This window comes from Saccostrea cucullata, unplaced genomic scaffold (assembly GCF_032062105.1).
Source record: "Saccostrea cucullata isolate Sc308-1 unplaced genomic scaffold, CSIRO_AGI_Scuc_v1 ctg10, whole genome shotgun sequence".
In the NCBI taxonomy this organism is placed as follows: domain Eukaryota; kingdom Metazoa; phylum Mollusca; class Bivalvia; order Ostreida; family Ostreidae; genus Saccostrea; species Saccostrea cuccullata.
Window position 1 is genome coordinate 134,745 of NW_026938566.1, and position 24,280 is coordinate 159,024.

A 24,280-nucleotide genomic window follows, 5' to 3' on the forward strand; every position below is an offset into this window, starting at 1 on the left:
TTCATTTCAGATCTTTCTTTGAGTCAACATATTTTTAGAGCTGAAAAGAATGTAGTTTTTCACGAATATTTGAATTAAAAATTTATTTTCGAATATTCAGTCACATGTTTAAGGGGGATGTACAAGCCATATTGGAAAATTCTAAACAGTGTAAAATAACCTCAAATACCAAGAATTTTATTAATACTCCACTAAACTAGCCCAAAGTTACTCAAAGTGCTAATGCATTAATTACATACTGTTAAATATTTGTAAAATTATTTAAAAAATTAAGTTTATTTTGTTTTAATTAGGAGGAAATTAATCATGTGATATAATTTTTACCTGCTACAGCATTTACGTATGATGATAAATCACCTCCTTGAAAATGATGTAAGTTTGATTCATTGATAATATGGCTACAACCATTTGTTTAAAGCTTTTTTCTTGTCATTATCCATAATTCTTGAAAATTTGATTTTTCATAATGGGTGTCTTCCTGAGGCACATGTGTTTATTATCATCCGCCATTCCTCTGTCACACATATTTATTGAATAACATTGATTTTATAATAAATGCGACCATAATAACATCAATCAAGAAATTATTAATAATCAATAGGTTATATTACTTATACTTTTATTTGTTGCATCAGGGAAATCAATCTGTTTAATGAAAAAATTATGATTTTAACCCAAGATCAGCAAATCTTGATGGAAAAACTGTTCTGTTTACAGTTCGAGTTTCCTCGATAAAATTATTTTTTGAGCACGTGGTTGGCATGTGCATATATCTGCTGTGGATATATCACGTTTATTACCATGATTATATTTAATTTTTCATGGAACAAGTCTTGATAATTTGTTGGTTTCTTCTAAATGCAGAAAAAAAGATATAAATGTCCTTAACATATGTGTTTACGGCGGGTCTTTTTTCTGTGGCGATAGAAGTTATTTTCAAATGGGGCACTGCAAGGAGGATGCTTAGCATTTAATTTGAAAATGTTAAACAATATGCGGTGCATGAAAAACAAATTGTAATTACATGTCTTACATTCGAAAATTGGTACATATGTATATTTTGTTTAGAAGTTTCATGGCAAAAAATAGGCAGTTATAGGATTTCCTTCAGGCAAATTTCACATAAATAGCTAGATTGTTTGCAATGACCAACACATTGTATGGAGTAATGTTTGAACACAAAAAACATCATGTCTCATTATGTTGACAATGTAAGCTCAAAACTCATTGAACATACGAAGCTTGATAAAATATATTAAGTTGTTTCTTTGAAATTTAGAAGCAAGTACAATGTTTGCAAAGAAAGGTCCATTGCATATGCTATGTCTATCATCGCAAAAAAAGTGAGAGCCCCCCCCGTATGGAAATCCTATGTTTGTTTTTCAAAATAGTGCAAAAGATTAAAAAATTTTGCATTACTAAGTACGTGATGGAATATGTATAGCCTTATAAGACCACTTGTTATAAAATATTTGGTTGCCCTCTCTGTATAATTGGAAAATTTTTCCAAATGGCCCAAAAATAAAACAAATAATTAAAAATATTACATCCCATTAAATGATATTTTTTTCTTTTTCTTCCGATCAACAATTATGTTTGAATTTTAAGGAATTTCTTTCTACCTATAGTAATTAGTAATCACCAAATTGTTAAAGATTTTTTGAAAATTAGAGGACCACCAAACGTCATTTTAAAGATGGTATAAAATATCTAATTATGGTGATTTTTTTCAAATATGTAAAATTTTAATTTTGACAATATGGGCAAATAAAATTTTCGTCACAAGTACCTGCATGACGTAAATTTTCATACTGTGACATCACAAACAAGGAACAAAACTTCAGCATATGCTATTTATAGAACTTGTGTTTGGCTATGTTTTGATCTGAATTGTGGTTTTGTAGATATACAAATAGACTGACACTTTTTGATCACCCCTCGTACTAGTAGGTATTAAAACAAGGTCATTCATAAAGATTATATGTGTCTTATTTCTTTTGTGTTTCATAGGTGAAATTAAAATTTTGATAGATGATATACTAGTCAAGTTATCTATGGCAAACTTACAAACTCTTAATTTTTAACTTTGATGTACAATGTATTTTTCCTTACCTGGAATGAACAGACTTTAAGTTTTTTTTTATATCAATACGTACACTATTTAACAACTGCCAAATTGATAATAATACTAAATAAATTACTTAAAGCAACACTAAACATGATTTCCTCTTTTAAAAGTGTTCATATGAAAATATTTTGCAACTGTAATTCTCTTCTATATATTAAAGATAGTATATGTCCCTCCATATTTTTTTTTAAAAACTTATGGTCTGGAAAAAAAATTCTGTGCTAAAAATAAGACCAGTGCTGCTATCCATGAATTACTTTCAAGGAATGTCTTGTTACAACTCTTTTTGAAGACACACGGTGCCTTTTTGAACTTGAAATTATCATTTAAAAGTGTAAAAGTTATGATCATTTTCTCAACAAATGGTTGTAGAGAGAACATTAATGCACAGTTTGCAATATTTTTTTTCATTTTTTAAGGCCCTTTGAATTCTGTACCTTGAAGTTCTAAAGAGCATATCAAAAGCATTTTTCTGCAAAAGTATAGATTATATATACACAACATGCATTCAGTTATGCATATTTATATATCTTTAACATAAGGACTTAAAATTTGATCAAAATATAACGTATTTTAGCCATTTGAAGAAATGTTTACATTTTGAATTAAAAATTTACGAATATTCAGTACATCCCCCTTAATACCCGTATCAGTGTCATGCAATAAACTGTACAACATCCAGTCTTTGTTTGCAATGGAAAAAGGAATATTTCTCTCTAAACGAAAGCAAAGGCATTTTTCATCTCTTCTTGACCTTGGCTTTTGGATTGCATTTAAGCACAGACATAAATGTTATTTATGTAACTGATTAAAATTGAGGAACTTTAACCTTCACAATAATGAATATAGGGGTCCTACTACTTCAAATTTAGAGTGAATAAAGAATCATATTTTGTTTTGAAGGGGAGGGGGTTGATAATAAAACTGACTGAATTTAGTCTTAACAGATGTTCAACTTTTTTCAAACCCCCTATGCAGTTGTTATGAACAGTCCGAGGAATCATCATGTTCCCAACGTGTTACTGTATTTTAGTCACACCAAAGTATTTCGGATTTAAACCGTTTGGTCATTTTATAATTTACTAAGCGAATTTGTTTTCCGGTAAAATATTGTATTGATTCTTTCTTAGACTTTTTGATCGATGAATCGCTAGATATGTCTCCGAATGGATAATGCTATCAATTATACATACATAACAGACAGGAAGATGCAAGGTAATGCAATGTACAGTACGTAACGTTAGAGAACTTAAACTGCCTTGTTAGGGACTAGGGAGAACTTTAGTCTCTGTGATCCGAGATTCCTCTGACTCTAACCCCCGCTTTTATATTTTGACTTGTCCGCACAAGTCAAAATATAAAAGCGGGGGTTAGAGTCAGAGGAATCTCGGATTATAGTCTCTGTAGAGAAGTGTAAATTGCGATCAGATGCAATGGTTATTGTGTTCCACTGTAAAAATGATATTTTGTCATGTTGGAGAGAACATGCATTTATATCATCAAAGTAGGTGGGGAGGGGGGTTACTCTTTTTGCACAGTTCCCCACTATGGGGGACATTTACACAAGTCAGTCCCCAATGAGCACTCACAGTAACTTATGGAAGATTACAGACGATTTAATTCATAAATGAGAGGACATGATAATTGTAGGTGTCTTTTTCTGTTAAGACCTGAAATTTAATTTATTTTTTTCAGGAGGGGATATTCGCTATAACATGATGACCACCAGTAACTTATTTCGAGAAGCACAGGATGAAGAGATGGAGCATAAAGTTAAGAAAGGTTAACTTGCAGTGGTTATTTTCCTTTAAAAAATCAGGTAATAAAAAAACTGACATGAAAATTATTTATTTCTGTTTAATCATTTCTTTCAGTTGCTGAAAAGATATCAGAGAGTATGAACATAGTTGCCAATGAACCATCCTTAGCTTTTTTCCGCATTCAGGAACATGTAAGAAAATCACTCCCACAGCTCGTTGAACAAAAGGTAAACGATTTTGTTTATTTCTGACTGAAATTTAATTTAAACATTTGTAAATAGAGGAACGCTAGAATGTTGGTGGCATCATTTAAAATGCTAATATGTTTTACGGTGCGACCGTTGGGGCGAGCGCAGTTATTTACTATCAAAAACCTTTACACAGCTTTTACTTGCACTGCCTACCCTTAGTTCCTGAAAAAAAGAAAAGAATAAAAAGAAATCACTTCTCAGGCGTCGGGATCGAGATTCTGAACTTTTCGGAAGTTTCCGACAAAATTGGAAATACCCGAGCCGTTAAGTGACGAAAGTATGACGTCATATAAAGAGTCCTGTTGACTTAGAATGCAAACGATAGTTTTGTGGCATGGATATTTCATTAAATCGTTGTTTCTAATTTTTTTCAAGTAGGTTGTTGCTATGTTTTAGCCACCATGTTGCTTTGCACCGGAAAGGATGATTGGGAGTTTGGAATTTTTTCACGCGGTGAGATAAAAATTTCTTGGAACAATGTGCAGATTTCAACCCGAATTTCCTCCCTTCGTACACGTTAGTCTATTGAGCTCGCTGCACTCGCTATAATTCTTTAAAAAGAATTCAACTAACTCTAAACATTTTTAGCATAAAAGATATACAGATACATGCGTATAAATTTAAAACTTATTTTGGTTTTTGTCAAACTTGATTGTACAGCATGAAGTTCTGGAAACACAACAAGAGGTTCAGGGTGCAAGTTTCGACACAGAATATGCCACACAGTAAGAATATAGAACATTTTATGTGAATATAAATTTTTTATACATTTTTTGTTGAGCTGTTTCTATTACAGCCAAGAATTATTGATCTAAAAACTTGTTTTCCCACACAAATTGTCTTGATAAATAAAATAGACATGGTATGTAATATATATATATATAGATTTAAATTGTCCCCGACAAATTTTATCCAGATGGTGAAGTTTGTTAATTGTTGGCGTCCAGATGAAAGAGGATCCACTGTACACAACAGTTGTACAGTTGACTTACACAACTGACTACCAATTACGTGTCAGTACTTTGTATTTTATTTTTTGTAATGCTTTTTCTTACTTTTGTATTATAGTGCTGTAAAAAGCCTTCACAAGAGCAGTGTCCACTTCCAGAACATCCAGGATTTGTTAAAGAATGCTATCTTCATGAAGCAACAAATAGATTATGAAGAAGATAGAAAGTAAGTTAAAATTCTCTTTGGTGCAAAGTGCCTAAGAACTAAAGATTTATAAAAAATATGTTTGTTAATATATGTAGGTATATCTTTTTCAAGTTGTAGCAAGTAAAACATTAAGCCTTTGGGATTCTTAAAACCTAGATTCTTGAGTTTTTCTTAGCTCACCTGAGCCGAAGGCCTCTTGTTTAATTTTATGTTGAAATAACTATACCTCCATGAACATATGAATGCTAAAAAAAAAATACATTATGCCATAGTTAAAAATATAAACTTGTTTGTCTGAATTGTTAAAAAAAGAGAACAGTAGAACTTGTACATATATTTGTCAATGACTGACTGTAGCAGTTTTATAACATTGTGATTATCATAGACAACAGAAAAAGGCCCAGTCTAGCATGTATAAAGCCTCCCGAGATGATATCGAAGTATCAGTGTCTAGAAACTCCAGAGAAATGTCTGCCTCTAAATCAGACAACCAGTTGTAAGACACAGCATGGTTGTTGTGCATGTTCCCCTTCCCACGTGTGTACAGATTTGTTAGTTGTCAATTTCACCTGGTAACTCTTCCTATTTAGTTGGCTTAGATTAATTGTAAAAGAACATGCATTTTCATTTGATTTTAAGTTTCTCATTAGGACACAAGTAAACATGGTACAATTTACTGAGAACTAATTCTGCATAAATATTCATGTTTTTAAGAAACACCTTGGAGAACTAATTTAAAATACAATGAACATTTTTTTTCATTTGACCATATTAAACTATCTCATAAGGACACACGTAAACATTGTACATGTACTATTTACCAAGAACTAACTCGGCAGATTAAACACTTATATTAAAAAGAAAACCCTTTGTCTGTTTAGAATCATTTATTTTTTGTAAAGATATTCATTCTGGTACAAATTAATCATACTAAAGATGTTTCCACACTCTTTGGAGATAACCCCCCTCCCCAAAAGCCCCCCCCCTCTTTCTTATTCAGGCATGTGTACCTATTACTGTCCCAAACAGTATGTGGACCTAAGTAATATGGAGCAGATTTTTTGTTGTGATGGTAATGCTACATTGTTCAACATTTTAACAATTTTTTTTTCCATGGAGTGTTTTCTTCTCACCACTTATTTTTGCTTCTATGACCCAAACCACAAATATTGTTTCAGTTCAATTTAAAATCTCTGTGAAGAATTATAGAAATCATTCTTTTTAAATTTTTCATTGATAATTTTAAAGTTTTATTTTCAAACACAAGAGTGAGACTGTGACATTGTGTAATTGCAAGAAATTTAAATAATGACTCTTACCTTGCTTAGTTTGCAGGTTTAATACTTTTTCTTTTGAACACTCTAGGTATGTTGATACTTGTCAAACTGTTCGGTATTGTAAATTAATTTTGTAAAACAAGAGCACAGGTAAACATTAAACATTTACTGTTTCAGCATAGTTATCAAAGTTATAACATTTCATAGGTTTCCAATAGTTATCTGAAAAAGGCGAAGATAACAAAAGTGTTAAATCTAAATAAATTTACAAGCAATATTAATTCATCAACAGAGCATACAGAACACAGACCCTCAGAAATTTCATAGATAGGATCAAGTGTCTAGGTGAAGAAAACATCTCCTGTTGGCCGTCCAAGCTCCCATGAGCCCTTTGTATCAATCAGTTAGTCAAAAAAATCCATAGTCAAATTAAGTATAAATTTATATAGTAAATTTTGTATGGTACTGACTGAAACATGACCCGATCTGATTTAAAGTAAAAAATTGCTTTGAGAGATGAATAAGATTAGCTGCACTACTGTATATAGGAGAGTTGTAGAATAAGTTTGGCCTATTGTGAGATTTGAATTTAACTTCAGTTAAAAGCGAACCATTTTGTTCGAATTTGAAACTTTTATTGCTTTTTATTACCTTATAACATGCAGAAAAGGTTATTGTTCAAAATTGTATTTCATTAATCAATCACAAATATCAGACTGCTCCTCTACAGTAATTCATGTTAAAAATCTCTTAAGAAAGTTTGCCTTTACTTTTACTATTGATGAGGTTTTACTTCCATGATTATGGAAAAAAATCCAACTTTTTAATATGCTTCATATAAAACATGTATGTTATATATATGATATCGTTTTTATCAGTCTGCGGTATTCCCTGTAATATATGTAAATATTTACATGTATTTAAACACAAATAAAAAGAAACAATAAATAAGCAAATTTGTCTTATATCTCTCATCAAAGATGGAGAAATCATGCACATTTCTGGCAAGAATATTATTGTTGTGATGTATGTGAACTTTGTTGTGTATATCTTGGTGTATATAAACAATGTTGTTTAAAATTTATACCATAGCTTTGTTCAATGTAGCAAAATGCATGTATATTTCTTGAAATTTTCCATATTAATATATTTTTCATTCACACCTATAGTATCTTTTTTTTTTCTTCATATAAAACTCCGTAAGAATTATCAGGATTAACCTCTTAATTTACTTAAGAAAAAAAAAATAAAACTGCATTTTACACCAATTTTGTGCAATTTAGGATTGTAATTTAAAGTTTTTAATTTAATCATATATAAAGAAAGACCTTGTTGTCAAATTTCCCTTTGAGGATTTTTTTTTTTTTCTTTTTTACATAGATGATTTATTTTGACTGCCACCTACCCATTTGAAAAAAAATTATTATGATATCACACTCTACATTCAAATATTAAAACAAAGATAGTTTTAGATGTTATAGAAACTTGTTATTAAAAAAAACATCTGTATATTTATATTTGTATTGTAAAATACATGTCACTGTGCAATAAATATTTTAAATGAAAAAAGAGCAGTGTTAACACATTTTACTAAAAAAAAAAAATCCAGATTTATCATAACCTTAATAAAGCTTTGTCACCATGATATGTTTTAAAAAGATTGCTTGTAAATTCTTATTTGATTAAAAAGGAAATCATTTTTATGACCCATGATTTTTTTTTAAATTTGTTTTTAGTTTTATTTTTTTTACTATCTGTGTGTACTTCACACAGCTTCTCTGAACTTAAAAAATAATTTTTTCACTTTAGGTTTACCATTTAGCATATTAAAATTAATATCGAAATTTCATTTGAAAATAAAAGTTTTATGTACCAAAGGTTATTTTTTTAATGCATATTATATTATGATCCTTTCAAATACTAAAGGTATATTTAATTCATATATAATCTAAAAGTTATCACAGTTTCTGTATACTATGTTCAGTAAACATCAAAGGATCAAATGTTAATTAGAAAGTCACCACGAGTCCCAAACAAGGTGTTCAGGGTATACACAGAGACCAGTAAGTAAGTGTATACCTCCAATGATTTTTTCACTTGATTGAAAGGGCTAGTAAAGGTATTTTTGAAATCTCTTAAAATCTCTGCCTTTAAGAAAAAAAAATAAAACTGCATTTTACACCAATTTTGTGCAATTTAGGATTGTAATTTAAAGTTTTTAATTTAATCATATTAAAGAAAGACCTTGTTGTCTAATTTCCCTTTTCTTTTTTTTTTTTCTTTTTTACAGAGATGACCACAGTTTAAAAGCATAAGCTATAAATCCTGTGGATGAAGTACAAGATTTTAAAAACATTATAATCTTTCCTTTATAGAAACTTGTTATTTGTATTACATCTGTATATTTATATTTGTATTGTAAAATACATGTCACTGTGCAATAAATATTTTAAATAGATCAAGTGTAGTCCTAAATTTAATATCTGGGTACATTCTGAAATACCTTTTTTATGCATTTTGAACAGCTTTTGACAGACTTTGACCGCATGACCTCTCATTTTTATTATTATTATTTTTTTTTAAATTTGTTTTTAGTTTTATTTTTTTGTCAGCTATCTGTATGCATTAATACGAAAGCCCACTGAGCTCATTTTGGTAGGTTAAAAAAAATAATTTTTTCGCATTATAACGCGAAACTTTCGCGATATAACGCGTAATTTTCGCAAATAAACGTCCAGTAACTTTGCGTTTAAAGCGAAAATTATTTATTTATTAGAACTTTTCTTATTTCCGAAAAATTTATTTTTTTTAAACTACCAAAATGAGCTCAATGGGCTTTCGTACATTAATAAGATATCAGAAAGTGGCATGGAATCCTCAACTAAGAGAGGGGTTCAGTTGGCATTATTATACCTCTACTGATTTTTTCCTTTATAAAAGGGCAGTAAATGTGATTAATTTACTAGAAATCTCTGTGAATAGACTAATCCCCGTGCGTTAGTTGAATGAGCTGGATTAGCTTCTGCTTCTGAAGCTAATTCTCCGGTTATCCGCTATCCTCTACTTTTGCATCGTTCTAATATGTTAATGGACTTATCCCCATGCGTTAGTGCAGAAGCTAATTGCCCATCATTCGTAATCCTTTGTTTATTTTACTTTTGTATGGACATAATAAAACAGTTTAAAAGTATATCATTGAGGGAGTTAGCAAGATTTTAAAAAGGCATTATAACGCCTTTTGGAATGGAAAGGCGTAATAACGTCTTTTTTCGCGTTATTACGTCTTTTCAAAAGGCATTATAACGCCTTTTTAAAATTTTTTTCCCTCTAGATTGATCCTAATAGGCTTTCGTACTAATGTATGAATGAAGAAAAAAAATGGTTAGAAGTTGGAACCATCCACTTCACAAACACACATATACCCCAATTTTTTTTTTTTTTTTTTTTTTTTTTTTTTTTTTTTTTTTTTTTTTTTTTTTTTTTTTTTTTTTGCATGTGAAGATTTTCAAGCAAGCCGAACTTTTTTCTCTGGTCTCTCTATCCCCCCCCCCCCCCCCACACACACACACATTTTAAGAAAGAATACTTCGTCCCTGAAAGGCTTGGCCCATCACTGAGACCTTAGGTTAGAGGCCATTTGAAGATGACTTCATTATGACGTCACAATAGTGGTTTGCTTGCGAAAGCCGTTGAAACAGACATAAAGAAACAGTAAGTAGATTTAATTCATATTGCAAATATTTTAAGAATGTTAGTACATTTGACAAATATTATTTGACGTATGTTATGTGATATAGAAGGAAACGGACATTTATCTTGTGAATTATAACTAAATAGTTTAGAATTATTCCAATTTGCAATTTGATAACTGTAAAGCCGACGAACATTGACCCAAAGCTCACCAAAGATAAAAATCCACTATTTATAAGCCTAAAACCAACAGACCAGACGTGAAATTATAAGTAAGTAATTAAAGTTTTTAGTCAAGTAAAAGTAACATTAATTATTATCATACTTTATTGATTAAAGTGTTTTGTTTTTCCTTACGAGAACAGAGTAATTTCTAAAATATTCAGATACATTGTTACGTCAAGCTCGATGTCTTTAGCGATGACCTATGACGTCATAATAGAGTTTTGTTTACACGAAAGTAGTGAAGATCAGAGTAAGCCTCTGCTGTGAATTTTCAATCGTGTACAAGAATTCCTTTGTTCTCCAGGAACCGAAGCAATGTTCGGCGATAAAAGAGAAGAACGGATAGAGAGAATTTTGACTGTGTTGGCTTGTCGATCAGCAGGTGTATCTGAAGACATGCTACCTATACCTCAAGTAAGACCAATGTTGAAAAATTTAAAAATATCTCCCCCCCCCTTTTTTCTAAAAAAAAAAAATTAAATCACCGAAAAATGAAATAAATGCCCAAAAATAATGAGTATAATCAAGGTTACTTTTTTTGAAGTTTTCTTTTAATCCACCGGAAAATCGTAGAATAACTTGATATTTTTTTTCACTACATGTAAAGCATTTTACATTGAAAATACATCATTAATGTTATTTATAACACTTTCAAAAAAGTTATCGATGTATTCTTTTTACAGAACTACGAGGAGATCCTGGATTTCGGTGAAGAGGCAGTCAAAGACCTAGTAAGTAGTTTACTTTTGAAATTAAAGTACAATAATTCGTATTAGTTAAAAAAAATACCAGGACGTGATATTGTGACTTTGGCAATGAAAACCACTTTAAACTGATCCCTGCATTATAATTCCGTACGTGTTTTTTTTTCAATCAATAACAAATACATTCAAAATAGCAGGCCTATAGAACGCGGGGGGGGGGGGGGTGTCTTCCCACTCAGTTACTTTTGCTGACGTTTTAGAATGTACATTTATGTTTTGATGCTTTTCCCTTTTAAGGTACTGTAAGATGGAACATTGACGAATTCATGCATAACTGACAAGTTTAGACTTACATTTTTTATGGTCTTTTATTTTTTTTTTTTTTTTGGGGGGGGGTTCCACTTCACTTTCCCTTTTAAAAGTTAAACCCCTTTCTGCTATTGCCACGGGCCTTTACTCCCTTAGATTTGTAAACATAACATATGCTGTTTGTTGTTATTTTTTAGAAATCCAAACAAGAAATATTGAAGTTTGATCGTAACTGGTGTGACTTAGTAGAAGAGGAGGAATTGCGACAGGTAAAATATGATTTGTTTTCTATATTATTTCTATATTTTGTTTTTAAATTATTATTGTAATATTTTACAGTTTTCAATACGTTTTCCTTTTTTTCCAATCTAGAAAAATGCGTTAACAATAATTTTCGAGAAAGAAAAAATTAGACCACAGACACAGATCTTGCAAAAAATGCTACAGGAATTGAAGGTACAGCTATTAGAAGTTATGATGCTATAACTTCAAAACTTTAGATTGAATTTTGATTATGTACAGAATTATTAGACTAGTGGTTTTTTTTTTTTTTTTAAAAACATGTTTAGTAGTTAATTTTTTATAAGTAAGACTTATTTGTTATAACTTATTTTTTTTTATTTGTTTTGAGATTTTTTGGTTAGTTCTAACTAAATGCTTTGAGAACGATTAAATTTTTTCATGTTTTTTTCTGAATTTTAATCTGCATTCTCTCTGTGTTTTTAATGTGTTTTGACTTATTTCTTATTTGTTTTAACTTAGTTCTTATGACTAAACTTTGAATTCTTGTTATTTAAAATTTGTTATGACAAGTTTACTTCACAAAAAGTGGCGTGAAAGATGGAGACAACGTATAGTTTCAGAAAAAAGTCCTTGAATTTATATATATTACTAACGAAAAGATAAAATAGTAGTCATGTTCTTGTCTTCAATCATTATGCAAACTGGAAGTTACATATAAGAATTAAGTAATAGGAAATAAGTAGAAATCACAACTGTCGTTAAATTTTTGTCAATCAAAAACCACAGTTAAAATAGGACTAAACATTATTTTTTATTTAAAAAGTAAGCCAATCAACAGGTTTCAATAGGCTTCTTACATTTAGTTACCTCTAGCTACGAAACATTCACAACAAATAAGTCAAAACAAAAAAGTTATAACAAATAAGTCATAACAAGTAAGTCAATGTCCCTCCAGGGCTTCCGTACTGTTGTTTTAATGTGGTATGAAAACTAAGTAATTTGTATTTACCTCAAAAAAAAAAGAAGAAATCCATTACAATGTTCTAAGGATAAAGATATTTTATAGATACCTATAGTGTTCTTTTTGTTATTTAGAGAGAGGTGTCCAATAGAGTTCAGACAGCATTGAACAAAGAAAAACTAAAGGCAGGATGGACAGAAATACACCAAGAGATGATGGTATATTTTCTACAAGCAATATCTATTTACCTATATAATGGTTCATTCTTTAATATATGGAAGGCTGAATTTTTGGCTTTTGGAAAACATTTGAAATACATGAAATATGTATTGTTTTGCAAACACTGATCATATTTTTCAGGGAAAGATATCTGATAAAAGGAAAATGGATCAACAACTTGAACGAGAAAATACAAGACAGAGGTCAATTGGCTTAGAACTAAAGGTAAGTTATTGCCTAATTTTATATTTAGTCTATTTCATGTTTTGTAATTGTTAAAGAAATTAATGTAACAATGTTAAAATTAGAAAATAAGAGAGAGAGAGAGAGAGAAGGGGATACAGGAAATATGGGATTTGTTTACACAGAGTTGTTGATTTTTTTCGCACATATTTCTTGTAATATAAGTTTTTTTTTTTTTTGATTTTTAAAAAGAGTTGAATTTGATAAAATGAAATATTTTGGTACAGATAGTCTGGTCCTTGATGACTGTAAAAAGAGAAATCCAACAACTGAGAGTGGACTTAACAAGGAACATGTTGATGGGTCTGAAGGTATGTATTAAATCAAAGCTTTGTTTGAACTAAAGTCTGGATGTACTTTCCAACTATTAAATTTAATGAGATATACAAGAGAAAAAAAAACATTTACAGTAAAACTCGTTTAGTACAAACATACAGATATTGCGAATTCATTTTGTAGGTCTCAGTGACTTCATTATAACTGAGTTTTACTGTAAAAGGAGTATTAACTAAAATTTTTCAGAGATTTCTATTTTATTAATAAGATTGATATCATTTATCATTTTTTAAAAACTTAATTTGTGGTGTGGACTGCTTATTTTTAAATTTCCATATAACAATGTACAAATGATTAAAATATTTTTCTAGAAAGAGATGTCCATCAGACTTGAAAAAGCATTGACAAAAGAAGAACTAAAGGTGAAATGGACATCAATTCACCACGAGATGATGGTATATTTTCTTTTGTACAAGCATCATCTACTTAATTAATGGTTTATTCTTTGATGTCTTGAAGGCTGAATTCTTGGCTTTTAGAAAACACTGAAATACAGGAATGTACAATTTTGTTATGCAAATGCTGTCATATTTTTCAGGGAGTGGTATTAGATAGAAGGAATATTCAAAAGCAAATGGATCTAGTAAGACAGAAAAAGAGGTCTATGCACTTGGAACTACTGGTGAGTTATTGCCTAATTAATATTTAAATAATTTCTTGTTTTGTAATGTATTGAATAGATTATTGTTAAATGTAACTATGTTAAAATTAAAAAAGTTGTGTTTTTTTTTTAATATGAATTTGCTTAAACATAATGTGTTTTTTAGGGGGGGGGAGGTAGTTCTTTGGGGGTTACTTAGAAGTTGTGTTTTTTTTTTTAATATGAATTTGCTTAAACATAATAGTGTTTTTTGTTACAGACAGTGTTGCGCATGATGGATTTAAGAAAAGAAATCGAAAAACTTAGAGAAGCAATCAGGAAGGTATGTATTTAATCACAGCTTTAAATGTAGAAATTCATGTTAATTGAACTAAAGTCTGGATGAACTTTCTGAATGTCAAATGTAATGAGATCACAAGAGGAAAAATAGGAGAGAAATTTTTTCAGTGATTTTTTTTCTCATTATTATGATGATCAACTTTTTAAAATACTGGTAATTTCTTTGAGGTATGATCTGCTTAAAATAGGTTTATGCTCACAGCTGTTTTAATGCAAGTGTTTTAATATCTGCATGCACATGTTCAATCAGTAATTTTTGTTTTTTTAGGAAGCTGAAGATGCTATAGTGGAAAAAAATAATGAAAAGAAATTAGACGTGATAAAATCTATTGAGAAAAATGTAAGTAATATTTTTAAAAAGTTTTATTCCAATTTTACACATCTCACTGCATTTACAAATAATATTCATGTCATTTTGTGAAGAATTTTGATAACTTTTATTGTGTATTATGTTAAGTTAAGGCTGATTTTATGTGTTACAGGACATCTGCAATCAGGACTATCTGGATGTACCAGAATCTGAGGAAACAGAGACTTTCATCCCAAGGAAATTGTTCCTTTTCAATGTAGAAACATTCAAAATGGATTCAAAGGTTAGAAATCTGGCTTTTTTCTTTAAAAATTCTTTTGATTATTTATATCAACTTTCAGTCTCAGGAAATCATATCATATATCATTGCAAATTTTTTTTTGATTAATTCAAAGAAATCAAAAGTTAAAACTCACACAAAATAGAAAACCCACACTTTTTTCTTGGTGATGAAAAAATAAATGGGGTTTAATCTATAAATTGTGAGTTCTCTATAAATGCATTTGAAATAAAAATTGTTTTCACAAAATATACACATGTATTTTGTTTTCATTTCAGCATGATGATGAAGGTACACAGGAATGTAGCAGTAGTAATTCTAAGAGTGAAATGATTGAGTGCACTCCCACTGCAAATGAGGTACTTGAAATAGAAAATAATTACACCTGTATTTTGAATATTACAATTCATTCCCTTTATTACTAATATTAATCATAGATAAGAGGTGTGTCTTCTTGACCCTGTAACAAGGTCATTCTGGTCAAAGTCAAGATGATCCTAACCCTAGCCCAGGAAAGGGTGATCAAGTTCGTTTATTATAGAAATAAACTTAAAAGTAGAAAACAGATCACCAACACTTCGTGAGAATGCAGCAGTAAATTTATTTTGTTGACCGGTTTCGACCTGTGATGGTCTTCATCAGAACAATTTATAGAAATGTAAAAATTTTTGTCTTAGCCATAACACTGAACTGGAGATATACTGAATTCAAGGTCTCTAACATGGAATGTAAAATTATTGTCTTTTAACATTTTCTTCAAGAAGTAACTTTAGAGGATCATACTTGATCTGAGTTTATTGTGTCTATGATCATTGGATGCTATTGCCTAAACATCATAAGGACAAGGCCACAGTGACATTTATGTGAAATGTGTAGGTTTCAGGTATTCTTGGATGAGCAATTGGGAGTTCATTTTTTGTTGTGACCTAGAGTTTTGACATGATGACAAGGTCAAGTGCTTCAGAGTTCAGCATTTGGGAGGAGATTTTTTAAAATGCTTTGACTTTGAATGGTCATAACTTTAAATACTTAACACAAAGATCACTCAGAACCAGATATTTTAAAGTGTCAACAATTTCCATATTTAAAGTGACTTTAGTTTCAAGAAAGTTGAATAAAATTATTTTTTGAGAATTTTATTGATAACTTAGTTACCTTTATTTTCTTTTTCAGAGGTCCAATGAGCCAAAAAAGAAAACCCTGAAATCCAAGATCCAGAAATTCTTCCGATTGAAGTCATAAAGAGATATTGGGACATTAGCAAATGGATATCGTCTTTAACATCAATAAAATATTTAATGGAAAATGTGTCATACAAACTGTTTATCTCGCGTTTAAACCATCAATTAAATTAACGTATTAAATGAAATTTCTTGTTTTTCTTTTGATTTTTTTATGTCATAATTTCGGTTAGATGTAACATATATCTTCAAAAATATTTAAGAAAAAAATAAAGACTGCAAGAAAAGGCCCAAGGGCCTCAACAGTTGCCTGAGTATAACAACAATTAAGAGGAGCCACAGTATGAAAGTATGAAATTTATAAACTGACAGATGAAGCTTTGATGCTCAAAAGCAAAAGAAATAGGATGATCAGGACCAATGAAATATCTAGACAAGTATTAAAGTCATGTCAATTTAACTTCCTGTTCATTGGACATTTGATGAAAAATGTACTAGTGGGGAAGAGATTCAGTAATAATATTCATACTTTTGTATGTATCAAATGAATGCAAAATAATTTTCAAATGCCTATTAAGACATCATCATTCCTTGAATTTATTTATATCTTCTGCATCGTAAAATTATTCAATGAATAATATGAATTCATAATAATTTTTAAATGACTATAACGCATTTTGTATTCTACATATTTAATATATATTTTTCAAAATTATAATTTTTTTTATATGAAATGCTGACCATAAATGCATGGATTTTTCATTTTAGAGAGAAAAACCAAAAGTATTTAATCAGTGATATCTTTAATTAAATAAAAGTATAATTTAAAACATTTCTTAAATAAACAGTTGCTAGCTTTGTGTCATCTTTCTGTTTTTAATTGTAAGATATCTTTATAAATCGATTAAAGAGAACAAAAATTGAATTAATGTGCGCATTCAATATGTGATTGCACACAAAAGAGAATTAAACTAAACAGATATCTTTGAATATACATGTATTGAACTATTCGGGCTTTGAACATGGGAAATAGTAAATTGGAATAGAAATAAATGTTAGAGTTCACAGTAAAATGGACTCAACAGGTGATGGAATAGACTGTTTAAAAATATTAAATAATATCAATAATTACAAGTTTTCACGTTTTCTCACGGCCATAACTAAATAGTCTAAATCACTGGTTAACTAATAAACCAAAGAAAACTATTGTCACTGTTGGAGAAATAATCATATAAAAGATGAAAAAGAGACGATCCAAAACTCGCGCCAGAGTTCGCCATTCCTGTTGCCGCTCCTCGCCGTCCATGACGTCATGGTCGGTTTCTGTCACGTGACTCCCGTCATATACAGACAGGGATTCTATATTTTCCACTTTAACGTCGTCTTTATTTTTATCCTGAAACAGAAAAGTACTTCAAGTCAAGAACTTTGAAACATACAAAAATTAATCATGAGACATACTAGATCCATCTTTGGATACCCGATGATATACTAAATAGACCGCTTAATTACAATAAAATATCCTCTTTCCTATTCCAAGAAAACAAATATTTTTAAAATCATATAATATTGAAATTAGAAGTGCATGCAAGCACATCCTGTTTCTTACTGATGCTGGCTTTTTGTCCACAATGCCAACTTTTGTTGTTGGACAGAGCACAAATCTGAGTTTTCCAAGAAACAACCTTCTGACCCATGAGGGTACCCGATTTGTCGATTCCTCTCGGAAATGTAAATATAATACCCAGACCGCAATTGTGCAAGAGAGACACACGATAACCATACACACCGAAAAGTAGACACCTGTAAAACATAACATTTAAAGTATGTTTTTTATCTTAAAGAAAGATCAATGATTAAAATACTAGAAGTACGAACAGGTTTTATAAATCCAATGATTTTTTTTTTTTTAATTTGACCCACCTATAATTGGAAAAGTTTCCGCGGATGCTGGTAACTTATCAGAAACAAGAAGCAGAAACACAGAAAGTGACAATAAAACAGTCACTTCAAGTGAAACTTTTTCTCCAGAGTCAGCTGGAAGTATGAACCCCAAGGCGGCAAGAGCAAGCACAAGTGTGCAAGGAAATATAATTGTCAACACGTAGAATTTCGGTTTCCGCTTCATTGTCAACGTAAACGTAATATCAGGGTAAGGTTCCGGACAACAGCCGTAGTAGGCCACGTTACGCTGGCTCAAGATGCTGACGACTGACCACTCATTGCTTTCGACAAACGAAGATAAATCTCCTGAAAATTGAAAATAACAATGCAAGGTTTTTGGATGTTATGAATGCATTTACATGTACTGGGTCTTTAAGCTTAAAATTTGGGTTAATAAATAAATCATGAATGTAGTGTTTCAAATGTTTTTTTAGTTTGGTTTTTATTTCATGGTTTTAACAAATTTATTACACCATTTTGCCAGTCTCGATATGCACCTACTTCGCCATAATTTTGAAACTTGAAAAAAATTAATTTTTAAAAACAGCAATTCGTCCTTCTTATTAAAAAATACACGGTATATTAAACTCTTAAAAGAGAAGAGTGTTGGACCTGTAGATCTTTTTGCAAGAAGGTCAAGTTCCTGGCCGTGGTGAGTCCAGGACCCCAGCTTGATGGTACATTTCTGTGTGTCATAAGGGAAGTAGGTGACGTCAACAGAACACGTGATCTCCACCACTGTAGGAAAGTTGAAATACGCAGATCCGTCAGAATAAACCGAAATTCTGTAAAAGGCCCGGCCTGGCATGTCCTCACCCTTAGTAACACTGATTAGAGAAAATCAGTATTAATGCAAAGAAATAAACGATAATCATATTCTATAAACAAATGCTATATAAAAAGTCTTAAAAAACTAAAGAACATATGAAGTTTAAGGGAGTACAACTGACGATTTTGAATCCACCGCACAATATATAAAAGTTCTATATGGATGTGTTTTAGAGTTTTAATTATTCTGAAATCAGGACCTGTCAGTTCCATACTTCATTAAAGTTTTATAAATATCCCTACCTCTCAAACAAAGTGATATCAGGAGTCCAGATTTTACTTGAGGGGACAGTTAAGGAACTAAAGCCTCCGTATGATGAAGGAGTCCAGGTAAGAGAACAGTCTTTCCAACTCTGAGGAAAAAATGATCACTTTACTTTAGTATGATCATACTACGCCTAAAAGAATGTTAAAGTTTTGTATATGACATACAGGGATAAAGAATGGCAACCATGCTTAAATTCACTGAAACAGTACAAATCGGGAACAGAACAAACATGGACCTAAAAAACATCAGACATGGGATTAGGTGTCAGGGAGGAGATATAAACTCTAAAATCCTTGTATTGGCCAATGATCTGAGCAAAAATTCTTGCTTATTAATAAAATTATCTAAACAAAATGCTTGCTTATAAATCAAATTATCGGAATAAAAAGTTAGTTTTGGCCTGCTTAAAAGGGATTTTAAATAAAGATTTTTCTCTACTCAAAATGTTCCCCTATTGTGACCTACCACTACCTATCACGGGACCATAATTTAATCAAAATACTAAATTTGCACTTTCAGAGAATGCTTGTACAAGAAGGTGCTGCTCATTAACCCAATGATGTTTCGTAATGCGCAGTTGAATTGTTTCATTAATTTTCGATATGAATTCGTAAATGGAAATTAAAGTTAAAGCAATATGAGCTGCATTTTTGAAAATTTTATTTTGCTGTTAAAATGTGTTGTTATGATATTTTTGTATGTAACTTAAACCTTTATGATCAATTAAACTAAAATAAAGCAGAAAAAAAACTTCTACATACAATCCAATATACAGTTTTATATAAGAAATCTTTATTGTACAGGACGACAATAATGCAATTTTGATTCAGTCGAAGCTCATAAATAGTTCTTGCATCGCAAACACTGTAAAAAAATAACTAGTTAAAGTCACGAAGAAAACTAGTAAATTTACTGTCCATACAATCACTACCTTAAAAGTAGTTTTACCAGATTATGGTATATTTACTAGATAAGATTAGTAAATTTAGAATTGATATAAGTAACTTTCACTAGGTATCTAAGTATCTATACGACCCCCGCTCCACAACTCACTATCTTAACCAGTAAAATGAAAGTTTACTAATCACGACCAACGCTTTACGAGGCACACTAGTTAAATTCACTAGGTTTTTCTTTCAGTGAATATGAACAAAAGAAGTTTATCAATATTATTATTTTGTGTCTTTTGAATAGTTATTTATAATTTTGCAACAAAAAATTCTTACATCAAAGTTGCAGCTCATATTGCTTTAACAGATGACAGACGGCCGGACAAGTTGATCAGTAAAAACTAAATGATCCTTTGGCTCTGGAGAGCGAAAAGAAACAAAATATATTCCTTTTTAAAATTTATTTTATCTTCTTCCCATCCAAAACAAAGTTAAGCTACGCAGCAAATGAATCCCTGCATACTAGGGCAAAATGTATCTAGTCTCTGTTCATGACATTAAAAAAAAAGTTTCCAGTAACGCTTTTACTATGATCAAATCTTAATAAATTGGTGGAGAATCCACATTAATGAGATCCAAACTCATATTATTTTCCATGTTGGCTATATTAATTAGATAGAAAGTCGCTCGTACATCTATATGAGGAAACTTGCTAGATTTAAAGTAAAATGTCTCCATGTTCTTTTATTGGCATAACGTTACATACAACAAGAAAAAGATACTTCACTGCTCACAAAATCGTAAGGCCCGAGTACAGGTCTTTGCAGCACTCCAACGACAAGTGGCGTCGTCTAAATACTAGTGTTTAGTGGAAAATGATCTCGAAGGAACGTTAAACAAACAAATAAACATAGGTTTTATTTCATTTTAGATATACGGATAGATGACTGAAAAAAATTCTTTGAATTAGGATGCATGTATGTAAAGAAAGATACGCTTTAAATTACATTTCCTATTTCACTTGCTGTTGAACATGTATATTTAAATTTACCTGACGTAGCCACATCTTTAACGTCAGTGTTTGTTCTCTTTCATTCTGCAAGATGCATTTAAAAAAAAAATATTAAAACATATCATAAAAGAGTGTATCAAATAGTGACTTTAAACTGTTGTGAATATTATGTCATAATAATTAGGTCAATAAATATGACACCATAGTTTGATAAATTTTCTTACGGATGAATAAGTTAATTTGATGCTTCGAGTTTCATTTAGATAATTACACGCAAAGTTTACATGACCTTCATTTTATACAATATATAATAATGACGAACCATTTGAAATTAACACCTGACAGTGATCATCAATGTTAATAATTAATTAGTCACACCAAAAATTTAACATAAATAGGCACAATACAGGTCATTTGTGCATGCACTGTTAAATAGACCTTGTCCTACTCATTGAGTAATGCTATATCAGGCTTAAAATTGACAATGCCTATCATTCCGTCAGTCAAAGCTAAGACAAATAGGCTATATGACACCAATTTCATTAAAGTCCAACACACTTTAATTGCAAAAATGCAGTAAAGATTTGAGACCATGAAAATTTTAAAGGTATATGTTAAATTTTCTTCGAGATAACTTCGTTCTCACACGTGCAATACCATTACCAATTAAGATATTGTGAAAATGAGGAAATTTAATGCTTATTCAATGTGCAACTAAATTTTTGTAAGATTAATTTATATTAAGAATACTTTCATATTTGGGTTATCACTGAAAAAACTTCAGAGAAAGTTGAGGAGTACAGTATCTGTTATCTCTGAATATTTCCATTTCTATTTTTTTTTTCTCTGTGATAACTCTTTGAAAGTTTAGGGAGTTTATTTCTTGATAATTCTGCAGGAATGTCAATTAGGCACGTCGATAGGTCAGCAGCTAAGGAGGCCTAATACGCATGCAAATCTCGTGCGCATCTGTCTCTGTGTCTGACGCTAAGGAGGCCAAATATGCATGTAAATCTCGTGCGGCTGCCTTTGTGTTTGACGTCAGTGTGCGAGGACTATTGAAATTGGCATGGAAGTCCTCGTGCAATTTCAATCTATAAGTCTACATTTTTAATGTCTAAGTCTACAATTTTATTTCACAATGAAATGAAAATATAAGGAATCACTGTCTAGTTATGACAGTATGCCAGGGACATCAACAATAGTGGGAAACATGGGATAATTTTAGCATAACGGGCTTCGCCCGTTATGCAAATTATCCCATGTTTCCCACCATTGTTGATGCCCTGGCATACTCTCAAAACTAGACAGTGATTCCTTAAATAATATTTAACACTATACTCTTATTTATTACATTGAATAAGTAAAATGAGTATATAGGTATTCATTATTTTCACTTTTTATACACTATTGTCAAATCACTGAAGTTATAAGTAACCACATCTAACAATAAATCACAGATATCTGAAAGTTAATATTTACCAGGGCAATAATTTCTCGGAGGGCAATATCAAGAGTGACTGTGACGTTGTCTGCATTATGACATCGGGGTAGGATTTCACTGGTGTAGTTGGAGAAGAGGTCTTTGTAAAGAATCTGGTCTGATGTAGCCAGTGTAGTCTCTATTACAAAATAAAGAAAACCAAGGAATGATAATCTATTCCAAAATTCAATCTCCTTTTAACTAATTTTTCAAAAGTGAAAAAAATATTAAAAATTTTCGAAATCTTCGGTAGAAATAGACTAGTTAGCTGAAATTTTGCTAAGGATTTTTCATGTTGATTTCTTTTCCATCGAGACTTTTTGTTCAACCAAAGTTTTTCATCAGAAGTACATGTACATAGGCCATTGGTTAAACATTCTTAATTCTATTTTTTCCATCATGATAAATGTATAAAAAAGTTTATCTCATAAGCCACAAAGATACTAGCATATAGATTCAAATGGAAATGAAATACATAAAGACTGGTCCTTTTTGATTGCTTTACATTATTAAAAAAAACACATGAAAATACTTTTATGATGCTAATTGCCTAAAGATACCAATGAACACTTTTTTTCGGGTTTTTATATAAAAGATAATATAATGATGTTTTAGTTTCTTACCTGTTAGAAACGAAATTAAAACCAAAGTATTCAGAAACTTATCCATCTGATTCCACTTTGGGTTTTCATATAACCTTCTGTCAAATCTACGAACTTATCAGACCATTGTCGAAAGAGAATCACGAAACATTTTTAAAATAATCGAAATAACTTCTCGGGATTTTTTCAGTCGCCATCCGAAACACTGGTTGGGACTAAGCTACTCAACTGAGTATCAGCTTTTTAAATTCAATCCGAGTGTGACTTTTAAATTGTCCAACCCTTCATGAATTGTGAATTAGGCTGTCATTGACTCCAATATACAGTATGCAGTGCATGTATGCTCGGCTGTAAAGTTTGAATTCAATGAATTGCATGAAGCATGTGTAATGAAGATAATATTAAGATTTTGCAAATTTTGAATTTACATTAACTCGGTAAATTTAAATTACATGATACAGTAAATTCTATTTAATATCAATATAGGTACAGAATATTCTAGTAATACGTGTGTTTTAATGAATTGTGTATTTTTTCGTCAGTGAAATTAAAAAAAATAATATCCGACGTAAATTATTTCAATAAAATAATACATTTTCAATTAAATATCTCCCAGTGCAGTGAAGTATTATATATGATTTTGACAAGAGAACAAAATCAAAACATTGTGTGTATATGCCAACAATTCAATAGATTTATCTATGGTTGGGTGATATTTTTGTGCTTTAACAGACAAGATATATCGCAAAGAGCCATCATTTTTTAAAGTTTATGTCATGGCTGTATAAGATGATTGAACCATGACATTAATTAACAAACATGTCGACACATTATCTTACAGATATTGAAGGCTTTTTAAGATATCTTAATGCGATGCTTTATTATCATTTCTTTGTAGATATATTTATTGATATTTTTATTCACTTCAGAGGAGTGAAAATATCTTCAAATACTTGTCTTCAACATTTGGTTTTGTTATATCAGAACAAACATATCTAACAATGCATATACAAAAACAAAGAACTATCGCAGGGCAAT

The 24,280-nt window shown here is 30.5% G+C and overlaps 3 protein-coding genes across 4 annotated transcripts; 2 read left to right on the forward strand and 1 right to left on the reverse strand.

Annotated features, from left to right (window-relative positions):
* Window positions 1-3,203: 3,203 nt before the first annotated feature.
* On the forward strand, window positions 3,204-5,887 carry LOC134250628 (BLOC-1-related complex subunit 8-like). Its single transcript, XM_062732981.1, has 6 exons — window positions 3,204-3,343; window positions 3,824-3,910; window positions 4,003-4,115; window positions 4,800-4,864; window positions 5,208-5,315; window positions 5,683-5,887. The coding sequence occupies exons 1-6, from the start codon at window positions 3,295-3,297 to the stop codon at window positions 5,795-5,797; spliced, it is 537 nt and encodes a 178-aa protein (XP_062588965.1). The 5' UTR covers window positions 3,204-3,294; the 3' UTR covers window positions 5,798-5,887.
* A 4,859-nt stretch (window positions 5,888-10,746) lies between these two features.
* Window positions 10,747-16,372, forward strand: LOC134250673 (uncharacterized). Of its 2 annotated transcripts, XM_062733030.1 has the most exons (14): window positions 10,747-10,903; window positions 11,173-11,220; window positions 11,700-11,771; window positions 11,875-11,958; window positions 12,841-12,924; window positions 13,067-13,150; window positions 13,396-13,479; window positions 13,816-13,899; window positions 14,043-14,126; window positions 14,365-14,427; window positions 14,713-14,784; window positions 14,927-15,037; window positions 15,313-15,393; window positions 16,208-16,372. In XM_062733030.1, the coding sequence occupies exons 1-14, from the start codon at window positions 10,805-10,807 to the stop codon at window positions 16,274-16,276; spliced, it is 1,119 nt and encodes a 372-aa protein (XP_062589014.1). In that variant the 5' UTR covers window positions 10,747-10,804; the 3' UTR covers window positions 16,277-16,372. The 2 variants fall into 2 exon arrangements, with proteins under 2 accessions (XP_062589014.1, XP_062589016.1); XM_062733032.1 differs by lacking the exons at window positions 12,841-12,924; window positions 13,067-13,150.
* Window positions 16,373-17,070: 698 nt separating this feature from the next.
* On the reverse strand, window positions 17,071-23,522 carry LOC134250634 (neuronal acetylcholine receptor subunit alpha-10-like). Its single transcript, XM_062732988.1, has 8 exons — window positions 23,264-23,522; window positions 22,640-22,779; window positions 21,197-21,241; window positions 19,231-19,340; window positions 18,772-18,986; window positions 18,139-18,465; window positions 17,825-18,018; window positions 17,071-17,611 (listed from the first exon to the last, which is right to left on the reverse strand). Exons 1-8 carry the CDS (start codon window positions 23,307-23,309, stop codon window positions 17,390-17,392), a joined length of 1,299 nt encoding a protein of 432 aa, XP_062588972.1. The 5' UTR covers window positions 23,310-23,522; the 3' UTR covers window positions 17,071-17,389.
* Between the last annotated feature and the right edge of the window lie 758 nt (window positions 23,523-24,280).

What these genes read in the sequence shown, in the direction of transcription:
- LOC134250628 (XM_062732981.1), top strand. Translation starts at nt 3,295, where the DNA reads ATGGATAATGCTATCAATTATACATACATAACAGACAGGAAGATGCAA. An exon ending in CACAGCTCGTTGAACAAAAG is followed by an intron (nt 4,116 to 4,799) that starts GTAAACGATTTT and finishes TTGATTGTACAG; the next exon opens with CATGAAGTTCTGGAAACACA. An exon ending in GACACAGAATATGCCACACA is followed by an intron (nt 4,865 to 5,207) that starts GTAAGAATATAG and finishes TTTGTATTATAG; the next exon opens with TGCTGTAAAAAGCCTTCACA.
- LOC134250673 (XM_062733030.1), top strand. Translation starts at nt 10,805, where the DNA reads ATGTTCGGCGATAAAAGAGAAGAACGGATAGAGAGAATTTTGACTGTG. An exon ending in CTATGCACTTGGAACTACTG is followed by an intron (nt 14,127 to 14,364) that starts GTGAGTTATTGC and finishes TTTTTGTTACAG; the next exon opens with ACAGTGTTGCGCATGATGGA. An exon ending in CATTCAAAATGGATTCAAAG is followed by an intron (nt 15,038 to 15,312) that starts GTTAGAAATCTG and finishes TTTTCATTTCAG; the next exon opens with CATGATGATGAAGGTACACA.
- LOC134250634 (XM_062732988.1), bottom strand. Translation starts at nt 23,309, where the DNA reads ATGGATAAGTTTCTGAATACTTTGGTTTTAATTTCGTTTCTAACAG. An exon ending in TTTAATTTCGTTTCTAACAG is followed by an intron (nt 22,780 to 23,263) that starts GTAAGAAACTAA and finishes ATTTTGTAATAG; the next exon opens with AGACTACACTGGCTACATCA. An exon ending in TCCGAGAAATTATTGCCCTG is followed by an intron (nt 21,242 to 22,639) that starts GTAAATATTAAC and finishes TGCATCTTGCAG; the next exon opens with AATGAAAGAGAACAAACACT.